At 36.4% G+C, this 27,601-nt stretch overlaps 1 protein-coding gene across 3 annotated transcripts in view; it reads right to left on the reverse strand.

Annotated features, from left to right (window-relative positions):
- Klp31E (kinesin-like protein 31E) overlaps window positions 1-27,601 on the reverse strand; it is a 272,051-nt gene that overhangs the window by 147,899 nt on the left and 96,551 nt on the right. For all 3 annotated transcript variants that reach the window (XM_081743115.1, XM_081743114.1, XM_081743116.1), the window contains exon 2: window positions 5,809-6,031. In XM_081743115.1, coding sequence (XP_081599241.1) covers window positions 5,809-6,031 — 223 coding nt within the window. The remainder of the gene's footprint in view (window positions 1-5,808; window positions 6,032-27,601) is intronic.

The raw sequence follows: 27,601 nt of genomic DNA on the forward strand, positions 1-27,601 counted from the left end.
CGAAATTATCGTCACTTGTCCTGTAGCCGCGACGCAGACTTTTGTAGTTCCTGCACATGATAATGCATAACTCTGGGTTCGATTTCTGATCGCGACATAGAAATTTCGATTTTACCTAGCGGCACTTGTAGATTTAAGAAGTAGATGTAAAATAAAAATACAATAATAGAGTTTGAGTTTTACGTCCTTATGCAGCACCGAGATTATGAAGAAACACGTACTATTTACATGGACTCCGAAGCATGATGGAAGGCTTGAATCCGATGTAGCTAACAGTTTGCTGACCATCATGTAAGATCATCCTCACAGTGTACGCGCTTTCCCACCACATTATCTCGCCTCCAGACAATTGAATTGTAGGACTATGTCATCAGCCCAAGCTAGAAATAATGGACCTGCGAAAGGACGCTGTAAACATCAGTCACTCATCCATCCTGCCAAAATCCCCATTGTTGAAAATCAACCATCCTCATTCTTATCATTTTATTACCGTATTTTAAATTGGGGAAGTTGGTTTATTTTGGGATTTAAAATCGTTTTTCAGCACTGAGGTTACATGAGACAAGGATATGCGGTTAAAGGCAGCTTGCGAATCTTATATACTCCCACCGGGATCGAATCAATATCTCCCACACGAAAAGCGAGAGCGTTGACCTTTATCCGCGACGGGGATAAAGCTCAACTTTGAGATTGGAAAATTGAGTTTACGCTGTTTGATGTCATGATTAAGTTATTTTTCTTTGTAACAAATCTGGCTTGTGATTCAGTAGTTTTTTTCTTAATATTACGCAACAGTAGCAGGAGATTCTATTAATATGTACTCTTTTTCTTGTTGATGAAAGTTGCTTATGAATTTGTTTAAGCCAGAATATAGATGTCGACATGGCCACTCAGAGGTAGTGATGTCTTATTTCTCCAGCATATTAAAGTTACTTACATTTTCTTCATTCATCTCTCGCCAAACCACTTGGTTCATCCAGCGAAGTGATTCTTAATCACCTTGCCGCGTGGAACTTGGAGACAATGCAACAATGAAGATGGGAAATAAAAACATTATTTTCAAGAATGGACGCGAGTTAAGAGTTTGCAGCGTGTTGCCAACATACGTATTATTGTGCCATGGGTGTACTTAGCAAAGTAGACAAAGCCGTGAAAAAAAAAAAAAAAAGTATTGTATCTGGTTTCTACTAACATATGTGTATATCTGTAATCAATAAACTTATGACTGATAATGTTGTCTATATAATATAGGGTGATAGCCAACAAAAAGATATGCTGGTCTCGTTTGGAAGTTTCAATGCATTGTTGTCATCTTCGTTGCCACGTACGCGGTAGTGCTTAAAATAATCACCTAAAGTTCTCTTATGCTAAGGCTTTTAGAATTGTAACCATTTGCAGTTCCCTCCACAACAATAATGTAGCTACTTTGTGAATCAGATAGTTTTGCTTTTCAATGGCAGATGAATACAGAAAAATCTTAACTCTTTCACATCATTTCCTTAGAGTAAAGAAAAAAAGAACAAAGAAATTGACGACTTTCACTATGCTAAGCTGCTGCTCGGTTTCGTACTTCCTTATCTTTCCAAGGTTTCGAAAGACACCACCCTGTATAAATACGTAAATACGGGGAATTTTCACGAAAAAAGTTTCTATTGGGATTTTCAAATTCAGGTAGCTGCAGGAAAGGTACCACGAAAAATACTACATGGCCTAGGTAGACCTACACCTCCAAATTTCATTTAAGTAAAGTAGTAGGTATAACGATGAGGATTTTTTTTTTTTCGACCTGCAAATCTGCAGCTAGCAGGACTTCAAGAGTACAGAAGGTCAATTCAACGCACACGGGAGGGTCGCTCAAGTTGTCGCTAAATCTGATTGCCATATAGCTCATCTGATAGAGCATCATGAGAAATGAAAATAAGCAAAATTTAAGATGCTATGTACCAGAAGGATAGGAGCTACGGGGATTCAAAATTTGAATATCCAAAGAATTATATTATGGAATTATGTACGTTTAAAGTAAATATCTTGAAACCCGTTAAAGCAATCAAAAGAAAAGTTGCACAATATAATGAGAACAAAATGCCCTATCGAAAACCATTGTGTTGCCATAGGTGAAGCAGTGTTGCCAACTCAGTATAAAAATATTTTAATATAAATAACACCATATACAAGTGTGCACAGATTTAAAAGGTACTATTATCACTAAACATAACAGTGAAGTGTAGTGGTTTAGCTTGCACACTATTGGAGTGACATGTGCTGAAAATGTACAATGGAGAAGTCTGATATGAGGCAAAAGATGGTAATACAGGAATCTGGGTCTCATACTATGAATTTAGTTCAAATGCATAACACAGATAGTAAAACAGTAAAATGTCAGCAGTGTCACAAAATATTGATGCATTTGAAAAACGAAATTGAGTGTTGCCAGTTTTACGTCCTGTGTCAGCTTCCAAGCTATACAGGAGTGCAAAGCGGGATCCGAATCACTATGAAAGAGAAAGATAATAATGAAATGTAAGGTAAAAAGTACAACAAAAACATGTCCGAGACGAGATTGGAACCCGCGATGCCTAATATGTCGATTGTCTAGCCTTCTAGATCATACCGCTATCCGTCCGACTAAAAACGAAATGAGGTAGTAAGAAAATAATTATATTTCCAATGTGAATATGGTAATATTACAGTGTACAGTGTACAAATAAAAGAATATGTCACTTAACACGAAAGATACAAACCAAGAAAGTACTCTTCCAAATATTGATAAGATAACCTGGAGAACCAGTTTACAGAATTAGAAAACACGTGTTTCTTTCCTCGCGTGTATCATTTTGTTTTCACTAGTTGTCTGCTTATACATCGGGGCTACAGAAGTATATTGCAAAATCCTCACTTTTTTCTAATGCATTTCTTTATTACCCACATATCAGACCTCCACTGTACATTTTCAGAAAATGTAGCTCCAACAGTTTACAACACTGTTCCTCTACACTTCCCTGTTATGTTTAGTGATAATAGTGCATTTTAGATCTGTGCACACTTGTATATGGTGATATTTATAATAAAATATTTTTATGCTGAGTTGGCAATACTGCTTCACCTATGGCAATACTGTTTGAGATTTTAGATAGGGCATTTTGTTCTCATTATACTGTGTAACTTTTGCTTTGATTGCCTTAACGGTTTTCAAGATATTTACTTTAAACGTACATAATTCCATGACATAATTCTTTGGATATTCAAATTTTGAATCCCCGTAGCTCCTATCCTTCTGGTCCATAGCACTTTAAATTTTGCTCATGTTCATTTCTCATGATGCTCTATCAGATATGCTATGTGGCAATCAGATTTTCACGACAACTTGTGGGACCCTCCCGTGTCAGGTGGCCAATTTTAGAGAGCTGATGGCGAGCACAGCGTAGGAGGAGGAACCAGAAATCAGTAGCCCGTGAATCCAGTAGTGAGTCACGTACAACGCTGTGTGGAAGTTGTGGTGGTGAACAGTTATTACGTCTGTTAAAGTGACACTTATTGGGAAGGATACATGTGCACAATTTAGTGCGTCAGTGATTGTAAAAATGTGTGCGGCAAGGGCCAACAATATCAGCAGACGTACAGTAGCAAGGGTAAGGCAGCGCTGTAAAAGCACCGGCCCTAAATATCAAGATCAAGTTGTGAGAGTGAAAAGGAAACGGCATGTCCAGCCAGGACACCACGCGTTGTGAGAAACGTCAGGGCACCAAGCAACCTTGCCACCTCATGCAGGATATCACAGAGCACAGTGTGTCGTATCATAAAGAATAATTTGGGATTGAAAAAACGTCATAATGCGATGGGGTATAAGTCATCACCAAGGCACATTCAAGAGACATTCACGAACGCAAGAAAGTTGTATGAACAATACCACTCTCAGGTGACAAATGGCAATTGGTTGTCACTCTGGATGAAGCCTGGATCTACCTTGATGACACCAATAAGCCCAGGACCATTTTTTATTCACCACATGATGCGGAGGGCCGTGGCTAGTTCGTCCGTGAATGTCACGAGAAGTTTTCGAAAGGCTTCATGGTGGTGGCAGGTTTCTGCGCCAATGGGAAGTTGCCAATGCATCGTGTGGATGCGAAGGCCAAGGTGAATGCAGACTACTTTCAAACGAACATCATGGAACCCTTATACACAACGCACATCCCACAGTTGTATGGCAGGGACACTCGGAAGGTGTGGATCCATATGGACAAGCATCCAATCACACTGCTCGAAGTTCTGTCGCGTATTATTGGCGTATGGCCACGGAGACCGATGTGTCTGTTATATACTTCTCGTCCATACCTGTGAAGTCACCAGATGCGTTGCCGATGGATTTCTGCGCCTTTGGCCTTCTGAAACAAGGCCTTGCGCGAAGGCGTCCCTTCACTTTGACCTTTCTACCGGTGAATTCCTACTCAGTGTTTTTAAACGCATTTGCAGCAGTGTAGTTTTATAGTACTCATATATATATTTCGACTCTGTAGCTAACAAAATCTTAACTGAATCTAAATCTTACAATAACATCCTTGATTTGATTGAGAATTTCCATTTTTTTTTTTTATTTTCCTTCTTCTTCTGTATTCTTAATAAACTGAAAAGATATATTATTATCTACCTTTTTGTTCTTAATTTTGCTGTAGGTTTTTGAACTTGTCCAATAAACAATCCTCGTTTACTTTGTTTTCCGCTTTAATGTCTAAAATATACGGTTTATTCTTGCTGTCATCCGGCTCTTCAATGTATTCTTTCCATTTTCCTCAAACTCAATTCGCTCATTAAACATTCCTTTCTACCTTTAGTTTCTATATTGTCATAGTACTTGTCCCTTGCTACCCTTCTACAGTATTCGCATGAAATTTACCCTCATATATAATATACAAATTTCTCTCTTTTTAAATTCCTCTTGCCACCTTCGCTTCTACTGTATATTTCTCTGTCTTTGTAGATTTCCCTTCTTAATTCGCACATCAACTTTCTACACATCCTTTCCTTCTCTTCTCCAGTATTCTTTCGTCATAGAAACCAATTGTTGCTGGTTAAGCAATGAAAAAATTGTGTGCCTGCAACCGAGACTACTTTGACTAACCAAGAAGTGTAAGTTAAAAAATCTTTCTTTGAAAGTGGCACACATCAGGCAGACATTTTAATCACATCAACTGATGTTTAACATCAGACATAAATTTCATTTGTTCTGCCTATGTTTCTACTTCTTCCATATAGATCTAAAACCTTTTAGCATTGATCCATTTATCTTGCACTCAAAATATTTGAGGGGGACGCGTGCCCCTGCCGTCAGAGACGCTCGTGCAAGTGAATTGAATGGCGACTCTGTAAACTTATAAAATTTCATTGGGTGTCGTGTAATACATATGTAATAGTTAAATTAATAGTACTTCGAAATTTCTCAGTGAAGCATGAATCTTGGGATATTTCGATAACTTGATAATTGTCTCTGATAGATAATTCAATCTGTTCTGTACTTACACTTGACAATATTATCGTTTGTTGCTAGTGCAAACTTACATTGACTTTTCGTTTTTTTCCTTTATTCTATTTACTAAATTTTTTTCTAAATGTTTTTAATTTAAAATTTCTTTTTAACTTGCAGAAATATCAAAATCTATTCCAGTTTCGAAGGAATAGATCCAGCGTTCCTACCAAGAACGACATTTCTTTAACTAAGGTTGTCTAACTAAAGGGACGCTCCTAATACAAATACCTATTAATATATCTTAAATATCATCGATAGGTAATATCTATTAAGAAAACAAAATTTACCTGTCCGTATGCTAAAACAGTAGCATTGTATCCTTCTAAGCTGCCATCCACCAGATTTGCCACGCACGTGTCATAAATAAATTGTTGATCCGCGCCCATGTCAAACACGTAGTCATATGTGAAGGCTTTGTCTGATCCCAGCCATACTTGTGGCTCACCTGGAGTCACAGACGTACAAACTCTGCACATGTCAATCACTTCCCGAGGTATTTGTGGGCGAATTCTGCAATAAGAAAAGTAAAATTGTTATATAAGATATCCAAAATTACACAAGTAACAGTCAAAATTTATTGAGCTTAAAATAGACAGAATTAACACCAGTTTTATCGTGTGGACTCACTGAGACAAATTTAATTTATTTGCACGAATATAACCCAGAGAATTTCATCTCAAATATGCAAGAAAGTGGAAAATTTAAATATTATCGTATATTTAATCTGTACGTTAGGCATAATAAATTGGGACTTTCTGCCTCAAAAAATACAAACCTGTCATTCACCCGTGCATATCCAACTTCGAATACCAATGGTAGAGGATGTAAAATAATGTCTTCAGTAAGACAGGGAGTACTCATTTCAAAAATCGTACAGTAGGAAGTCGAAAATCCGAACTACCGGTAATTGGGACCACAGGTTGTTTGGATTCTCAAATTGTTCGGATTTTCGAAACTGACCAAGAAAATGCCATTTAAATATACTGTACGGTATGCTCTTTTATCAATATAGCAGTTATATAGTACATACAGTAATTATAATACCGTACGTAAGGGGGTTTGAGTTCTAGGAATCGCGTTCGGATTATCGACGTCCTACTGTAATAAAAGTTAACCTGCATAAATTCAAAATATATACTGAAGTTCTCCATGTCATAATTCAAAGTATATTAAATTATACTCTTTGCAGGCCATATTGGGCTAATTTTATGATGAAGCATGGACAGATTCAGTCCATACTTTATAGCCAATCCAAAACAACATAATCCAAGAACCAGAACTGGAAGAAAGAATTCCTATAAAAGGATGCAGAATAGTTAGGATATATTTCTGAACACCAATCCCGGATATTTTTTTTTAGAATTGGGGGAGGAAGGCTTGAGAAGTAAAATAAATAAATAATAATAATAACTTTACATTCCGAACATGTTTTACTCATTTTCTTTATTTGAAATACATGTTTACAACTGCCTTAATTATTTTCTGATTAAAAATTTATATTTCTGATGAAAATGTTTTTTCCGAGGATCACCTTATAATTTAATTTATTATTATTATTATTTTCATAAAAGCCCACACAAGACGGCTTTACAAGTCAACTGCTTGGTCACACAGCGAAATTTCCCGGTATTGGACTGCTTAACAAGATAATCGCGGCCATTAGTTGATCCCGGACAATTCCCAGGGCACAGGCTTGAATTCCGGCAATATGATAAGGCGCTTTAAAATACGACATAGTGCATATGAAACCAAACATCTTGGACAAAACTCGAGAGAATCTGATTTTTCCGACATTGGTATTCGAGCTCTGAGGTCAAGACTATGAACTTACTGATGCAAGGAATCGCATTGCTCTCTTGGAAGTCATTCAGTGAAAGTACAATTGATGAAAGGTTGATGATGTCATCAGCATCCTTCATTACTGTTTGCAATCTTAGTTTGGTCACTACGAATGACCACATACACATGCGACATTGACCTCTTCCACTATAAATTTCAGGGTACTCACATATTCGATTATGACGCAAAGTGGCTTACACATTGGAGCCAGTTGTCAACAACAGAGAAGAAAATAATTTAAAAAAAATACATATGCATAATTTATACAACTTTTAATCAAGACTGCACCATGATGGCGAAGGGAGTTGGAAACCAGAGTAGTTGAGAACTAGACTAGACTAGGACTAAAAAAATTGTTAAGTAGAGAGGGCAAAATATTTGTAAGCGTTATAAAATACATAGCGTCAACGACGGTTAACATTATGCAATTAACGTTTATGCATTAGCGACCTTAACTTCTAAAATTCAGACTTAATGGGTATACTATACATACTCTACTTTCAATAAGGAATATCAATAGCTTATTCGCTGAACTAAGAGTGGGCGGGTCTTCATGTGCATCATCTCATTAGTATAATTAAAATCATATATTACTACTGATACTATTACTCCCATTACCACCACACCAACAATAATTATGATCTGTAATATACAGGGTGTTTCAAAACAACCGACAACATTTAGGAGGTGATTCCTGACACCAAGATAAGAGAAAATATAGACCAATCTGGGTGCACAAATGCTTCCTTTCTGAATTATAGGCTGCCGAAAACATGAAAAAAATGAACTTTAGAGGTTCATAGTTCAAAAACTATGGAACCTACCGTAGTCGGGTCAAGACTTCACTTAGGAACTAGTATGCGCTCTATCCAAATATCTATGTTTCAGAATCCTGCGGTACTTCCACAATTTTTATAGAGGTAGTTGGTGAGTACCGCACAATTCTGAAACATGTATTTTTGGATAACACACATATTAGATCCTAAGTGAAGTCTACCCGACTACGGTAGGTCCCATAGTTTTGGAGCTATGGACGTTTAAAGTTCATTTTTTTCATGTTTTCGGCAGCCTATAATTCAGAAAGGAAGCATTTGTGCACCCAGATTGGTCTATATTTTCTCTTATCTTGGTGTCAGGAATCACCTCCTAAATGTTGTCGTTGTTGTTTTGAACCACCCTGTACACTGCAATTCTATATTGAATATTTCTGGCGCATTTGGAGTGTAACAATGCTTCAACGTGTTGAAATAATTGTGCTTTAAATAGGAAGAGAGAAGCCCACAAAACAAACGGAAAACAAACTGTCCTTAATATTTCTAACACCAAATAGAAAAATCAAAACATAGTCTTATGAAGATCACTGACGACTACTTATGAAAGAATTCCTGCTGTTTAGCATTAGCAATAGGATAATCGTGTATATTTCGCACCAAGTATGGTTCCATATTAAATAAAATTCAATTATGTTCTGTATTATGCAGGGAATTCTCAATTTGTGTGGATGTTCACTTTAATAAAATAAAACCAGAACTTAATAATAATAATAATAATAATGTAATACATAAGAAAATAATTGCAGCTCATTGTAGTATGTGCTTAACTGAGAGATGCGTGTTCAGCACATTGATTTCTGACGAAGTTATCTTTCTCTTTGACCCAAGGCGGGTTCCTTTATTCAAAACTCTCTCCTTTTACTCACGACGCTGATGCAATACATACATTCATATTGCCACCAGTGGTCTAACCAACCATTGAAGTCGCACAATGGAAGTGAATGTGATAACAATTAGGTTGAACGGGAGTTTCAATGATTCAGATAAATCCGAAGGTTTATCGCTATAAAAACAAAAATACCTCAGTATATCCCTTCTGTGTCAATCAAACTAGGTAGAATTCCTATCTTCTTCCCTAGCATATAGTTTTACGTTACCCTTCTACCTTGGTTTTTGCCAACCCAAAGGTCACTTTAGCATGGGGTAAAATTTATTTACCCCAGGGATATTACCGATGCAAGAAATCGTATAACTTAAACCTCTTTGTTATATAACCTTCTTTGTTCAAATAAATTAACCCGAAACATGATCTCAGCATACTGTTGGAATTGAGTCAAGAGTTACTATACAGGATTCCCTCAATTATAAACTTATTTGAGCAGTGCTTTTTCCAGCATTAAACGATTTCCTCATTAGTTGTTTCGAATAATCATATTTTGATCTTTGCATAGATATAGTAACATTTTTCAATCAGACTGAGAATTCAAACCTTGATCATTTTGGAATTAACTTAATGCGCCCGACAGAATAAGAGGAACGGATAATTGATTTAAGTGGATGATGATGATGATAATGAAAGATTGATGAAATGAAGACAACAAGACGAAAAGGGAAAAGCCATGAACAGAATGTTGTCCATCATGAACTTATGGAATCGAACCAGAGGCTCTTTGCACAAAGCTGAATGGAAAGCTATCTTTTACTGAACTACCGTATTTCCCTCGATCATTTTCAGTCGAAAACATTTGTCACTGGGAAATGTGCAAGGTACTGACACGATTAATTTCCTTAATAGGGCAGAAGCCACTTTTTAATAAAGATTAAATTCAAAATTTCTTACCCAGAATATATAGTTAAGACCGCTACGAAATTATTTTTTTTAAAAAAGTTGTTATATATTTCATTAAAATTTCATAAATTGAATCGCTGTTCTATCAAACCAATGGTGCACACTGTTTCAACCAACTGCACTAAATATTTTAACAGATATTGTAATAGCGTCTATCCAGATCTGTCAGTTATTCATTCACGTTGAATTCTAATAACTGTCTTATCTAATGCCTAAGAATGTAGTATTAACAACTGTGTTGAAGTGTTAGTTTATGCTACTTCCCAGAAACCAGTGGCGGATCTAGAAGGTGAAAACTGGGAAGTATTCAGAACCCAGAATATGATAGACATATTATGAATTTACAATTTTTTATCGGTCCTGCAGAAGTTTCCAACTTAATCCTCTCTCGATGGATATTATGGCTAGGTCTGGACATAGACATTGTGGACCTCAAAAGTATTGTTTTACACATTGCGTAACAGAAAAATTGCAGCTGAAACCGTATCTAATGTTAAAAAAAAAAAAAAAAAAAAATTAAGAATAAAATGCAACGCTTACTATAAACTTTCAAAAATATATACAGTAAATAATAGCTTCAATTAACTTTGTCGCTAAAAAAAAAAAAAAAAAATGGGGGCCTAGGCAGGGAGGCCCCCCGGCCCCGGGCTCGATCCGCCACTGCTAGAAATCCAGATATCACACACATTACTAACTAATTATATGTGTTAATTATACTTTAGTATAAATTGTAGTTATTAACCACACTTGTATAAATATTAATTGTGGTTAATTTTAAACCATGTAATAGTAGTTTGTTTTAACAATTTGGTTCCATCTTCTGGAATGTTCTTCATTACTAGATTGATCCTATTTTTATGATTTAATTATTACTTTCATTATACGTATTTGTTGTAAAATCAGTTTCTTGAAAACAAAAACCTAAGTAAAAATGGTCAAAATACGTCAACTTCAAAGTATCCTACCTCTCCGCCATTATAATCTCGACTCATTTTCATTAATTGTTCTTATACATTCACATTCCAAACTACAATTTAACCATATAAAAAATAATACGATATGGAATCGATAAACAATAGTCTTTTTCTTTTGAGTGGTTATTTTTCATCTTAATGCACTTCAACTTTAACGAAAGAATGCCTAAAGAGTCTAGTTTTATGCTACTGTATTGTTTTGATGTAACGACATACATTTTGCATATAGAATTCATTAATTAACTTAAATATTTTACGCATGACGAAAATATATTACGAAAGACTACTTTCAACAGAATCTGGTATATTATCATAAAGTTGTGAAAGACTTGATACGGTACTTCTTTACAGGCATATGGTAACTGCTTTTAATAAAGAGAACAAAAATGCACATTTTTTTTTTTTTTAATGTAAAGGAATTCTATGTATAATTTGCAAAATCAACTACACTAACAATCCAGGAAGTGTAGTATAACCCTCTTGAGGCGAGATAACGTAGTCAAAGGAGTCTATTCTGCATGTAAAGTCACGAAATAAAGTATTCTTCAGTTGACAAAATTTCTTTTCCTTATAACTAAACAATAAATTAATCTATTAGAGTAGCGATTTTGGCAAATTATCGAATTATAACTATTCTAAGGATAACAACAAAAAGATCCAAATTAATTAATTTGTTTCCGAGTTATTGGCAAAAGAAAATCTGTCGACTGCCAAATACTTTCTTTTCCATGTGTACTCTTACATGTCGATATGTGAACCTGCCCACGGTACTGAATTCAGTCCCAATGTGGATCGGAACCTACCAAAAAAAAAAGGCTCGTCCTTTGTAACCTCAATGCTCACAAAGACATAATAAACAAACAAAAAGAGAAAGAAAGAAGCGAAGGATAATAATTATTAGGAAGTATTTAAGTAAAAAAAAAAAAAGTGAATATCGTTTCATAGTATGAGACTAAGAATTCCAAACTATGCAAATTAAATACTCAAACTTGAAGTAGTGCATCTATAAGTACTGGTTGCAATATTGTAACAAGATCAAAGAATCTGTTTCTCAGACGCTAAATTCATATACAGAGTGTACCAGAAGTAGTGATTCACTTTTTGAGTGATCAGTACACTTTTATTATAAACAAGAATGCCATGAAACAAAATTGTAGGTACAGAGGAATGACGTGAAAATCAAGTGTTTTACAGTATCTAATCTCTATTCTCCATTTGGAGGTCCACCTGGCGGCCATTAACATTGATACACGCTAGCATCCAGAGACGGGAATGTTCTTGAATTCCTCGGTGATTCCGCAACACTGTTTATAGGTCTTGCATATACCTTGTACTCCTAATGTCCCCACAGAAAAGTCGGGAGGGGTGAGGTCTGGTGACCGTGGCGACCACTTCATTGTTTCCTGACGACCAAACCATAGCCCGGGGAAGGTTTTCAAAAAAAATATAGGAAAACTACCACCAAAATGTGTCAAAATCACCCCCTCTCCTGCAACAAAAGTATCACAAGAAAAACAAGCAGTTAAAGTGAGTCATTACTTCTGGGACACCTGGTAAAAAGAGCCATTACTTACTATCCCTTATTGTCTTTGTTCTATGGTGATAAAAGTTGAAATCAAAAATCGCTTATTCCAACCAATTCCGGTTTGAATAGAGGGTTAAGAAAGGAGATGGAACCTACTCTTGGGACGCTAAATCGATTCCAAAAAATCACTTCTCGATGTCTCTTACAGTTTTTGATCTATGAAAATCTGAAACCAGAAGTACTAGTAAATTAAACCGCTTCCGGTATCGACATAGTGTTACGGGTTGTGACGACATATATACTTGATATGCTGTATCGATTGCAAAAATCGTTTGTCTGTAACTATTACCATTCTATGGTGACAAAATTCCGAAACCGGAAATGGTCCGTTTCAACCACTTCCGGTTTGAACAGAACGGTTTCGGTTTAACGGAAAAATGGAACCTATTCTTGGTCAGCTGAATCAATTGCAAATAATAATAATAATAATAATAATAATAATAATAATAATAATAATAATAATAATAATAATAATCTCTGTACCTCGTACGGTTTTCACTCCATATAAATCAATATTGAAACTGGAAATAATAGTAAATTTGAATTATTTCCTATTTTGGTAGAGTGTTGCGGATAGTCATGGTATTTTGTTTTGAGAGGCTGAACAGTTTATTTATTTATTTTTTAAAAAGTCCTCGCTATCTGTTCCAGTTTTCGTTCTATGACGATAAACGTCGAAATCGGAAGTGGCTAATTTTCAGTACAGTTTGAACAGAGCTTCAACGAAGAAGATGGTGCCTATTCTTGGGACGCTGAATTGATTGTAAAACAGCCGCATCTTGATAGCATTTACCACTTTTGCTCTACGGAAATCCGTGTTGAAACTGAAAATAATAGTACATTAGAACCACTTCCGCTTTCGGTAGAGTGTTGTGGATAGTCATGATACGTTGTCTTGACACGCTCAATCATGTGCAAGAAACAGCTTCTCGCTATATTACCATTTTCATTCTATGGCGATAAACGTTGTAACTGGTATTGAAATCAGAAATAATAGTAAATTTGAACCACATCCGGTTTTAGTACAGTGCTGTGGATAGTCATGGTATGTTGTTTTCAGATGCTGAATCGTTTGCATAAAATTGCTTCTGTTTTCGTTGTATGGCGATAAACATTGAAACCGGAAATGGTTAATATGAACCACTTTCAGATGGAACCTATTCTTTAGACGCTGAATTGATCGCAGAAAACCGCTTCTCGATATCTCGGATTATTTTTGCTCTGATACCTGTCGACAGAGGACGGACAAAACCGTTCTATAAGATTTTCAACACTTATGCATACCGAGCTCATTCGTGGCTAAGCGGTTACCTTACGCGCCTGTGGCGCGGGAGACCCGAGTTCGATTCCCGGCGGGAGCTCATGTGGTTTTGATTCCATCTTGATCAGTAGGTCCCGTCTTATATAGCCTCGCTGCTGAAAGGACGTTAAACTCAACTCAAATCAACTTATGCATAGCACAGTTTGGAAGTCTTAAAAAATAATGTATTGGTGTAAATTATAATTTATTCTTAAGATTAACTAGTTCACAATTTATTTTTCTGCTTTCATAGCAGAGTTATTTTATGTGCTTGGACAAGAGTAAGATTTCGATCCAATCTATGGTATCGGTATTTGTTATTATTTCACCAGTCATTTCTTACACAACTTATTTCTAAACGTCTGTTTGCACATATAGGACACAACTGTAGAATTTAAAAATGCTTAATTTAATTAAAATTTTTAGTCACTACGGCATCATGCTGTTACATACATGCTTCAGGGTTGACAGCTTTCAGAAGTATGTCATATAGGAGATAGATAGTTGGTAGGTTGGTCACAACATTCACCTGCTGAACTAGAAAACAGAATAACGGCATGCGTAACAAAGGACTTTTCCATACCATGTTTATAACAACCAGCAAGATCGGTCTCACCACCATCACCGAACACCAATATTTTCAGTTTTCAGCAGAAATCGAACCAAGGACAGCGAGCATCACATTCATTTGTTCTATTTCGCGGCATTTTTTCTTTTAATTCCGGAACCACAAGTGGGTATATACTTCAAATTTCATATTATATGTTAACCTTCGCAAGGCTACGTTCAATATTGTTATGTTTAAAGTGAAATACTTGAGTAACCTTCATCCAGTATATTTTAATTATATTTCTGTCAGAAAAAGTCCTATATACTAATTATGCGGATTGTTGAAGCAGACGTTTACCATTCTTTTCGAGATTTGCCCACGCCACGATGGCCACGATGGAGCACTCATGTGGACCAGGATACCCGGATCGTGTTGTTGGCAGACTACGGTATTCGTGTACAATCATTTCCATAAGAGCAAAATTTTAGTTAAGAGGTTTTCCAGAGTCATAAACTGTAAGTTATGTTGTCTTAGATGTTACGTGAAAGGCACACAATTTGTCTTTTAACTGCACACAAGGAGGCTGCTCTAACTTAAAAGGAGATATTTAAAGTGATTACACAAGTTTTCATTTATAAAATTAATAATCATACCAAAAAGCTTCAGGTACTACTACTATATACTTAAAGCTATCGTTAACATTACAATCTACTGAGGTAATGCTTACGTAACAATGTGACGCAAGCTTTACCTACTACGCAATATTTGGGTATGTGCAAAAAAGAACTTTTGCACACACATAACTTACATATAATAAAATGTCGTGGACAGATATTTACTCTCTTTTTAAGAAAAGAACGCCGCGTCGGCTACGACCTTTCCATTTCTTCGGTCACGCAGCCGTGTGATTTGTAATTCTACTCGCACGAAGCATGTCATGGTCATTGGTAAACCTGATTTTTTTGACCGTGACAATGAAAACCATCATCTGATTGCATGTAGGAGATTCTGCGTGGGTTGGGACGGTAGCACAACTTACGTTTGTGTCCTCTTGCGTCCTGATCATATATAGACAATTCAACTATTGCTCTGCGATCTTAGTTTTTTATTGTCAATATGTTCGTGTAGCTTCACATTATGCGTGTATTTTCATGTAGGTGATACGTACGTTAGATAATTTCAGCAACGCCCTTCATTCACCACAATCAACATATGTTACGAAGAACTGGATTCGGAAGAACACAAATGAGTTGAAATAATTCTACAGTGCAGCGTCTTAATTATATAGTGCAATACGACGGCTATGGTATGAAGCTACTCCTCCAAAAGGATTGGTGGGTGGACATTAAAAAAAAAAAAAAAAAAGTTTTCTATTTGTATTTGTAAATGTATCACAAGTAAACAATCTATTTTGATGAATACTTCCAACTGTAAATAGCAATCGAACTTATACTCCTGATTAATCTCCCGATTTCTCTTAAACACGATGATTCAGAGTAGGATTTTTACAAAGCTAGCTATATCTTACCTAAATCAATAACCTCATATACATTTTTATGATTCTGATTACATTTACAGTTAATCTTATTAATTAAAACTAGATGCATTGTTTGGAAAACAGTTTGAATCGAACTCCCTTTTCTGTACTGAAACTATGACATATGGATCAACGATTTAACGTGACACCTAAATACGAGTACATCGAAAATCGGAATCCAGCACCAAAAGCAGAAACCTGCTTCATCGTTTTAAAAAAGTTGGAACTATCTCCGACAATAGGCATAACAGTTTCTCCACTGTGAAAGGCCACCGGGCCTGATCTGAGATCGAATATGTGGTTCTTCACTTCAAAGGTAAGTGTTGAACTAGTAAGCGCTATATCCCACAAATTGTCTCACTGGAGTTTTCTGTTTTTCGGGAGAGGGAATGGCTAGTGTTGCCACGAGACGGGACAGAACCCTTTTAGACGAGACACGAGACGAGACACGACACGGGACGTCTCGTGTCTCGAAAATGAAAACGCTGGCAGGAATGGCCAAGATTGAAATTGCCAGTGGTCATATACATTGCCAAAGGAAAATCCCCTTTGTGAGAAATCATGTTGAAAAGCCTTAATAGAAAAGTGTCCTCTGTCTATTGAATGAAACAATCGTGATACATGAGCTTCCAGGAATATCATCCTTAATGTCTTCTCCCCAATTCCCCTTGCTGTAAACTGAGAAATTCTCATTTTTTTATTTCTGGCTGGAATGATGACAAACAAAATCGGAAGATTTTTCAAGGTCAAGAAACCAAACTACCACCACCATCTATTCAATTTGAAAACGGGGTAAGGTCTAAACTCATTACAGGCTGTAGTTGAAAGTTCTGGCTGAGATGGCGGAAGAGAACAGAACAGACTACAACTGTCTTTATTCTCTGGTGGCGGCATTCTTTTTGCTATATGAACCGAAAACGGCAATTGCAGTATGTCATCTTGCAACTAAAATTTTGTCCTCTCTCTCTCTCTCTCTCTCTCTCTCTCTCTCACACACACACACACACATACATACGCATAAAAACATACTTTTACCATTTTACCAATCGCTCGCTTATTATACAGCAGTCATGTTGTAAAATTCACCTCTTGGTTTGGAAGGCTGACGAAGGACAAAGAAAGCAAAGATATTATCGACGAACCCTTCAAATTGTTTGCTTTCAGCAAATTTATGATACTAACAATAGCACTTTAGGTAAAGAGGTTTTACAGGGGGACCTTCGTTTTGTTACGCAGAAATGTTTGATCTGACCAGAGTGCGAAACTGTCCTCTACTTCCATGTTGAGAGGAGGGGAATACTTCCCTTTCCTAGTGAATAATATTCATTAGGACCTGAATTATCTTCAGAAATTGTTTCTTACATGCATATAAAACCTCTCGAACTTGATAAGTTTAAAGAACATTTGGTATAATATTCATGGAACTCCGTTGAAAGCAGAAAATATCATGAGAATGATCAAAATTCGAACATTGGAGAACATAATTAACAGAAAAGAAATAGGATACCCAAACCATATTTTTAAACCTGCTATAAAAAGTATATCCTATATTTTTACTAATTCCTTACTCCCATGAAAGTATCCTGGGGAGGATATTCTCTCCAATTTTTTCAGACTGAAATCCTTTTATCCCGTACGATTTCGCCCCCTGACACAATACGAAAAAACAAATGCTGTTAAAATGCACACACATGACCCTTCCAGGACTCAACCCGGGGCCTTCAAGCCATGGTCTATCGCCGCAGACCGCTCGGCTTGGTATGAAGATGTACGTTGTATGATTGCGAATAGTTCACGACAATATAAGAAACTTTAATCCAAAATGGCCAACCAAAAATCAACTTTTTTTTTTAGCCACTAGCTAATCTGGGTGTACTGTTATGAGTTTGTTACACAAACAGGGCAACCACACACACCTGCGGTTATGGGAACAGATTTGAACCATAGAGGTGAAGACTGGCTCCAAGCATTCTTTCGTCCGATGTGTCGTTCAGCTCCCATTACTATGGCACTTTAAGTAGAGCTTACTCTGCAGTAACATATAAAATTTCAATCAAATACTTTCCATTACTCAATAAAATTATTTGGTTCCGAGCTTTTTTTAAAAAAAATAATTGCAACAAATCTAAACATGCTAAAATGGAAAGTAGTTTTTGGATTGTTATGGGTTAACACTGTGAAACCTAAAGGCTGGAATATATGAAATCAAAGTGTACACACATATCTATCTCTCTATTTATCTATATATACAGACACTATAAAGCAAGTGGGTTGATAGTATACGATAGTGTCGGGGATGGTGACACCTTTACATCGAACTTTGCTTATCGTGTAAACATTATTTGACATTAGTGTCTTCATCTTCGACGTACCTATGAGCAATTTGCTGTATATTCGTGTTGTTTCAGAATGTAAAAAAAAAAAAAAAAAAAAAAAAAAAAAAAAAAAAAAGCCAGGATCGAGAAGCCTCAGACAACAGCAGAGATATATTATCTTGTAAACTACTTGTTCTTGCCTTGTGAGCTTATTTGAATTTATTTTTAAGACCTTTAGGTAACTTTGGCCGAATGGATGATGATGGGAAAATTAGTGGAATGAAGAAAGTGGTAGGATACTAGACAACTTTGAGAAAACACACACATTTGAAAAATGAAATGAAATGAAATGAAATGAAATCTTTGAGTTTTACGTCCCATGGTTATGCCGGTTAGGCTAAAGGAGACAGTGATGACGAGTAATAAATGAAATGGTGGAATGAAGAAAGTGGAAGGAAACGGGAGAACACCGAGAAAACCCACGCACACGGTGTTTATCCACCACAAAGTTCACTTAGCGGGGCTGGGATCGAACCCGAGACCCCAAGCACCAGAGGTGAACGCTCTACCACTGAGCCACCGCGGTCCTCACACACATTCAATGTTTGTCCATCACAAAGCTCACATGGCACTAACCGAGATCGAACCGACTACCACATACACTAGAGGTGAAGGCTTCACGGTGTAGCTACCGTGACATTTGTCTTGTGTGTTCTGGGTAATACTTGTAACTTAGTTGTATCTTGATTAGCATGGTGCAGCCTGCTACATTTTAATTTCGTTCCCATGGTATGCTGTTATATTTATTACGAGACAAGACGAGACAAAACGAGACGAGACGTGCACATTTTTTCGAGACGAGACATGCTTTGCACGAGACGAGACAGTCTGAAGTCTCGTCTCGTCTCGTCTCGTGGCAGCACTAGGAATGGCACTATCGTCTACAACGGTCATTTCTGATTACACCTTATTCTTGAACAACGATGGTTTCCTGTTCGATCACAGTGCACACCAAGTCGGCTTTGTGGTGGACCAACACCAGGTGCGTGGATTTCCTCTAACTTTTTTCACTTCGTGCATTATCATCATCAGTGTCTCCCTTAGCCCTGGACCATAACCGTGGAACGTTAAAAGCGAAACAGGAAAGAAACCTGAAACCAAGAACAACAAAATCCGTCAGGATGCTAGTAGAAAGAACTGAAATCAAAGAAGTTGTCTCAGACTTTAGGTATTCATGTCCATCTCGTGAAACTCAAAATTAGAAGCCACTTCCTTCTAGTAATAGCCACAAAAGATTTTTTAATTTGATTTTTAGTTTAGCATCAATTTCAGCAGCAAGGCTATATGAGACGTGGACCTACAGCTTAACATGGAATTCGAACAACATGCGCTCTCGCAGGGAATCGAACCCGAGTCTCCCGCACAACAAATGTTATTACTGTAACGAATAATTGAAGGGGCTAGATGATGGTGTCATGTTACATTTTTCGAAACGATGAGTTCTGGTAGTAGATGAAAGTATTGTTATTTAAATGATTCCTCATTTAAATGATTCCTCATCTAGAAGAAGAAATTTAAAAATGATAAAGAGGACAACAGGTTACACAAAAAAGTTTTTGCTTTCGATTTTCTCGAAATATTCAATTTGTTACATACCACCACCATCTCTATTCCTTTCAATTATTAACAACAGTTAACGCCACAGAGCACATCATAGAGAATAGTTGCAAAAGGTGCGGAACATGTCGTAAGACGGGCGGTTGTAATTTCGATACAACGATGACTATAGAAAGCAAAATAGAAAATTCGGCAGCCACGAATTGAACGCAATGCCAAGGACGGAAGTGTGAGATTATATGCACAAGGATTACATCAACTTGAACACAATCTCACCTACTTTAATAAAAGATTTTTTATTTCAATTTACTTGCAGCCTCATTTTACAAATGTTTGATACTGCCAATCAAAATCCGCGCGTGGTAGTGATTAGAGAGATTAATTAAATAGCTCTCTAGTAAAAAAGAGTTGTCCACGAGATGAGACGAAATGAGACAGCATTTTTGTGACAAGGTACAGATGAGATAGAACACTTCCAACGGAAGGAACAAATACACTTTCACAAGAGACGATACGTCGCTTTTTCATGATGAGACAGCCTCAACCCCTGTCTCGTCAGTAATCCTTTTAGATGGGTAGTATTCCTTTTTGTACTTGTGATGAATTCGAGTATTCCAAATGCCCAAGCTTTAACAACCTACCTCATATAACAGAGCACTTATAACATTCTCTTCCGTGAAGAGGATGAACTCTGTCTTTTCTTTCACGTTAGGATAGTGTATGTATAGAGAGCGTAGACAATTTTCTGTTTTATATAATTCTGCAACAGTACTCTATCAGCATCTGTATAGTCATATGTTACAAGTGGACAACTTCCATGCACTGCGGTCCATTAACTTCATCTTGACGTAGGAAGTTATCAAGAATCAAGTAGATTTTATTGATTAATCCACATACAATGCTGAATACACTCCATCATATGAAGTAATCTATTTCAAATATTCGTTATTTCATGTCGGCCAGTATAAAAGAACGATTCACTACAAAATCTTTCCACAACCGGAAGCTTGATTTCCGTTTACCCTTTAATTAGCACGTACCGACTTTTATTTTATACTTTGATGAAACTGCTTAAGTAAAAGAACAGATACATTTTGTTTTCAAATTTGTTTTTGTTTTCAACCAAGGGCAAAACTTAAAGCAATCATGGCAGTTTCTAGGTTTACTGATGAGGAAGCCGATGTTACTTCTTAATTAGAATACAGGTGGTGTCACTTTGCATGTCAACAGAAGCGGAGGTGGCTCAAAAACAGGACTCCAACGCAAGTTACAAGGACATACACACCAACAACAGTGACAACGTTATTTTGATCTTCATTTACAACCAAACAATATTTACCTTAAGTCTCTCTATTCCAACTGGACACAAAACTAACATTATTTTAAAAAGTACGATACAAGATGAAATATATTATGTATTACTACTAAATTCATTGCGTAAATTACAGAACCTTGAATGTAGATTTCTTGGCACTAGAAACCATTAAGGGCAATGGACGACGTCTCTTACTTGGAAGGGTAGGAAGAACTGGAACAACGGACTATACGTTCTGGGTGTTGTACGATGACCTACTTAGAATTATTCTTAATGTCACCTTGTTTCATTCCATTTCAAAATTATATCGAGTCTTCCTGGATAGGAGTCTCATGGAACTGAGTGGTGCACTAAACGTGGAATGGTGTAATATTCTACCTGCCACCATTCACGACCTCTATGACTCCATTCCACGTCGCATCAAAGCTGTCTTGGGAGAGAAAGGTGGTCCGATGCCGTATTAATCTCGTAAGTTTTTTTTTTTTAAAGGGTTTCTACTATTTTGATAACCATTTGCATAACACCTGATTCAAATTATGTAAATGTTACTTAGATTTTAGGAATTATCTTACTATAAAAATATAGATTCGGCAAACTAAATACAAAGTCAATGATTCTTTTCCAGCATAGTCCCAAAATCTTGTGCGTGCAGACAAACTTTACTTTTATTCCCTGAAGTATTGATTGTTAGTAGTACAATCATCATTACATAGTCAGAGTGAGTCAAGCTGGTGAATTCATGAACATGCAACTATGGATCTTTGTACTCCACAGCAACACGTGCTTACTTTTTCTCTACTTATATCAATGCAACAGAAAACAAGGTTGCAAACGAAAAGTTTAACTACCTTCGTGTTTCTAGACTGAATAACAATGAGCACTTTTGGAGCAAGAGAAAAAAAATACTTATAAAAAATGTTGGTTTAGGATCAGTTATACTTTGAAAAAACATTCCGAGTGGAAAATGTACCATTTTCAGTTTAATCTTTTTTAATAAAAATGAAATGATTTTTTTTAGTTTAACGTCCCACTATTATAATCTTTCAGCTAAGCGAGACATGATTAAAGCTAGTGAATATAATGGAAGAATATAATGGAGTACCCCGAGAAAACCCACAGACATGATGATGTTCACCACAAATTTACTTGGTCGGAGATCCAGCCAGCGACCTCACGCACCAGAGGTAAGCGCTCTAACACTGAGCCACCGTGCTCCCATTTTTAAATAAAACTATGTCACTAAAACAATGACTTCCAGCTCCTTATTAGTGCTTAAACATATGCCATAATTAGCCAGTGAGAAGGTAAAAATATGAAAAGACGGGAAAATTCCAACTACCTGTAAGATGAATATGATTGATCAAATTAAAAGTTGTTTGGGTTTCGTCTAATGTTCGCAACAGTTAATCTTGAATTATACTTATCCACCACATCACAGAATTACAAAATGTAATTAATGGTAGGAATATACGCAGCAGTGGCGGATCCTGGGGGGCGATCGCCCTCAGAAAAGGGGACTTTCTTATTTTATATAGGGGAGGTATATATATATATATATATAAATAAAACCGATCTCGGAGTTTGGAGCCCTTAAAAGTAGCTCTAAGTAGCAGTATTACAACCCACCGCCCCCCAGAAGTCCGTCCTGGATCCGCCCCTGATACGCAGTGGCTTATTTAGGGGGATTTCAGTTTTAAGCCCCCCCCCCGAAATTGTATTTACTATATTAAAGTAAATGAAATATCTTGCAGAATTTTCACATTTCCAGGAACAAAGTTAGCAAAGCTCCCCGAAACAAAATCGTAAATACGCCACTGAATATACGTATCTAACAGCGTTCCAGTGAAACACCATTATTACACACCACGTCATTAAACTACTAAAATAGTATTATTCTGTTAGAATACTATTTGAGTTTGTAACACAAATGAAAGAACCACATTGTTTTTTCTGAGATCCACAATGTAATTTTGATATAAAATAATTAACTTTTTTTTTTAAAAAAAAAAATACCAAGTCATTAGGTGATTTTAAGAAAACCAGTCCTATTAAGAAACTGAAACGTTCCTGGAAAAACAATTTTTTCTACTAGATCTTCTCGAAGAACACTTCTGATCTGCTATCTTCCCGTTAAAAAAAATCTATCAGGAAAAAATTTCGTTGCATTTTCATTTGCATGTTTTTAAAAGCCAACAGCTTGTACTTGTGTATCATCATCAAAATCAGAGGATCATTTTCTAAAATTGATTGAAGACAGCGCACGCTTTTAGTTTGTTGTGTTCTTACCCCATTCACTAAAATATATGTAAGATGATTCTTTCGTAAGCTCTAGACATCGGAATAGAAATACCGAATAGAACTTTAATCTCAGTTAAAAACAGTGAAAATTAGTCAGAAGTATGTTAACACTTGCTAACACTATTCTGAATAATAGAAGTCTTATATTTTTCTTTCAACATAGCAAATCCATTTTGTACTCGAGTCCGTCAAAACAGTTTATCATAAAATAAATATTTTAAATAAATAAATACAATATTTAAATTACACATCTATAACATCAAATGAAACATATCAAGTTATAGGCCCATATTGGAATTTTTAATATTTCAGAATTCGTCAGAACTGATGGTGGTCGGAATTATTTCATGGATGTAGACCTATGAAGTTCTCAATTTTTATGCATGAATTTTTAAGTCAGTTCGTGACTTTGGGTTACTAATGTTCACAGCAATCGGAATGCCTAAGGTAAGATTCTCGTCATACAGAGTACAGATGGATTAAATTCATGGGGCTGCCCCAGGGGGCTGAACTCCAGCACCAGTTTTACATTACCATAAAAATCGCTTAGTTAAAAGTACACACTATTAATTTTAAATATTTATATTTAGAAATACGTAATTTGTAGTATTATATTTTGCAGCATCAAACATCTATGAGTAGATGGCACCTTGTAGATTTATCTGTTTCTCTTCGCATTTCAATTACGAATTTTCCCACAGAGTGTACTTAAAACTGCTGGATAATGCTTCAAATTACAGTATTCATTTGATATTTTGTACATTAAAATCCATTCCTGGGATACGGCTACATGATTTAAGCTACCCTTTTGTGTCAAAGTATTATTTGAATTTCTTCCCCCACAGATCACATCAGAATTTAATTCCTGACAATACACCAGTAAAACGAATAACTTAGAACAGTTTCATACAGGTACTTTGAACTAAAAAAAAAAAAAAGTTTCATTTACAGATTCGCTGCCTTACGCCATTTTGCAATTACAGAAGAACAATCATACAGTGTTTATTTGAAGTAAGTCTGCTAATTGAGAGCAAAGTTCAAGGCTTAGATGCACCTTTGCCCGCTAACTTACATTTATAATCTGGGTTTGTATGCTGTTAATAAGCAAGGTGAGCAGAAAAACATTTTTCATTCTTTTCCCTACAAAAATGAATGAAATAAAAGACATATAGAACGAAATGTAATTGGCATAAAAGAATGTTGGATTTTGTTTGTTTAAGAATAAACTATATCTTTTCAGTGGTTGGACCACAAACTTGCAAAAATACACGGGTTGGCAAATGTTTTGTCACGAATCAAATGATTTTGTTTAATAATATCCGTCACATAAAATATCAAAACATTTTCGAACTACTGATTTTTCAGTTCTCAAAGTGAATTACCAAACTTGAAACAGAAAAAAAGTCCACCTACGACATTTAGTCACATTATATATAATTACATATATATAATAAATGTTCGATACCAACGTCCTAAGTATAGCGACAGGAAAACTCCTGAAACTATCTAAATAGCATTGTTTTGAAATCCATGCGCCTTCTGATTATCAGCAGCACAACTCATTGTACCGCCGCCGGGTCCTTGACCCATACTTACGCAATAAAATGGTACTTTATCTAGGTGGGAAAACCTTTATATGTGGTTTGTTTTGCAACAAATATCAACTATTCAAATCAAGCAGTGCGTCGTTTCATATTTGCTTTCTACATTAGTTCAACGTATATGGTAATACTGTACGAATGGTAAAAACATTGATCACTTTCCTTTCTAATGAACAAGTAAATTATGGACTTGCTCTCAGACTGTGAATAATAATAATAATAATAATAATAATAATAATAATAATAATAATAATAATACGAAGTAGGGAAAATATGAAATGATACAAAAGGCGTACAATAAGTTTTGCACAGATGTTTATGGTCTATAATATTATTGTTATATGCAATATGATGGTGAAATTTTGGGTCAGCATACTTCATGATCCTTTGGCTACAATATCACTCAATGTAATCTCCATCTGCTGTGACGCATTTCGTCCAATGTTCTTTCCATGCCTCGAATGCACTTCGGTAAAATTCAGATGGCTGACTTCTACATCATTATTTCACACAAGAAATGAGGGCCTTGTCAATGTCTAATGCTCCACGTCATACGCAGGACTTCAGATGACCAAACAAGAAGAAATCCTAAGGACCCAAGTCCGGACTATCGGGAGGCTTTGGGACAACTTCCTATCCCATTTTCATGATTTTCTGCTGTGTGAGACTTGGCATTATCATGAAGGAGTTTGATTACCTAACCTTGCGGCTCCGGTCTCTTGGTCTGAAGAACACGTCGTACTTTATCCAGTAACAAAAAAAAAATAATGCCTCCTGTTAAATGTGGATTCATGTTCCAACAAGTCTATGAAAATGACACCACACTGACCCTAGAAAGTCTAATATGGAAAGTCTATTTTTTTTTTTTTAAACCTCTTAACCACAGTTGGATACTGGCAAGGTTCAATGTGTGATCTACATAAACCGGAAGCAACTTTCTATAAATTGATGTGGCTGATTCATAACCGATTTTAAACAGGAATTCCATTAGCGACCGTTGTCGGGTACTGATGTCTACTTCAGTGTTCATTGTACGATAACACTGTGTGAACAAGTATTCAAAAGCAAGGAGCGAAGTATGCTCTAGAGATGGCCACAAAGTTCCGGGTTCTTGGAGATCTGGTTTTCAGAACCGGTTTCAGATTCGGATCCGAAAACCCGGTTCCAGATCCGGATCCGAAAACCCTGTTTCAGATCCGGATCTTAGGAACCGGTTCCACACCTGGATCCGAAATTCCGGTTCCAGAACCGGATTTTAGGTACCAGTTCAAGATCTGGATCCGAAAGCCCCCAAAGACCCATAAAGGAGGCACAAAGTTTACCTTCAAAATACTGCAAAAAGGACCACGCGCTTTGCCCCCAGAAAAAAAAATTAGACCACCAGTGGGTGTTTAGCCAAATGAGTTTACCAGTTTAGCCAATGAGTTTGCCAGTTATCCAGTTTGTTTAGCCAAATGAGACAAGCGGCCGCCGTTAATATTTACCTACCACTGTTAATATTTTCACGGCACAGTAAAGACGATTTGTGGCATACAATTTTTAAACCATCAATATGGATTAGTATCAATGCTCCAAAGCTACGAAAAATCACCAGAAGACAACAAAAACTCAAATATATAACGCCCCACGGTTATGCTCTTCAGTTTACGGAGACGGATGATTATGAAAGCATTTATCAAATAAAAGCGTGAGAAGAAACGGAAGAATCCCGAGAAAACCTACGATCAAATGTTGCCCAGCAACGGTTTACATGGTCTAGACCAGTGCTATTCAACCGGGGGTACGCGAAGATGTTTCTGGGGTGCGTAATGCTGCTTCTGGGGGTCTGCTGGAAATGTCTCTTGACAGTTCACTGCAAATGAAATTCGATAACTTGTCAATTTGTGATTTATATTTATGGTCGAAAAGAGTACAATGAAATTAGTGACAGTGTTATTTCACAACTTCTTTCATTTCCATCAACATATTTGTGTGAACAGGGTTTCTCTGCATTACCATCATTAAGCACAGAAATTGTTTTAATCCAGAATCAGCTTTGATTCTCGCATTCTCGAAGATTCGACCAAGAATCGAGGAGTTGGAGTCCCAAAAACAAGCTCAGTCACCTCATTAACAAGTTAGTTCTAAAGTTATATTTAGTTTTTTCAATTTTTAACATTGTCCATAGTGTACGAATTATCAGGGAAGGATGAGGGGAAAATCCTCCTCGGTAAAACTGGATGTCTCCCATATGTTTCGAAATGTTAACTTTTTCGGATGTGCACTTTATCCTCTTGTAAATAGTCTTTTGATTGTCCTTTTGTTGGGTTTCTATTTGCCCCCCCCCCCCACAACACAATATGTATATTAAATTTAATAAGATAATTTCGATTTAATTTGTTTTAAACAGTTTCAGGGGTACATGATCAGATGGCGAACTGTGTCTAGGGGTACGCGAGGAAAAAAGGTTGAATAGCACTGGTCTAGACGATCCAGGGACCAACTGCATTACAGGTGAGCACTTTGCCAATGATCCACGGTACCCCTA

Source organism: Thermobia domestica, chromosome 16, assembly GCF_964235325.1.
Source record: "Thermobia domestica chromosome 16, izTheDome1.hap1.1, whole genome shotgun sequence".
Taxonomy (NCBI): domain Eukaryota; kingdom Metazoa; phylum Arthropoda; class Insecta; order Zygentoma; family Lepismatidae; genus Thermobia; species Thermobia domestica.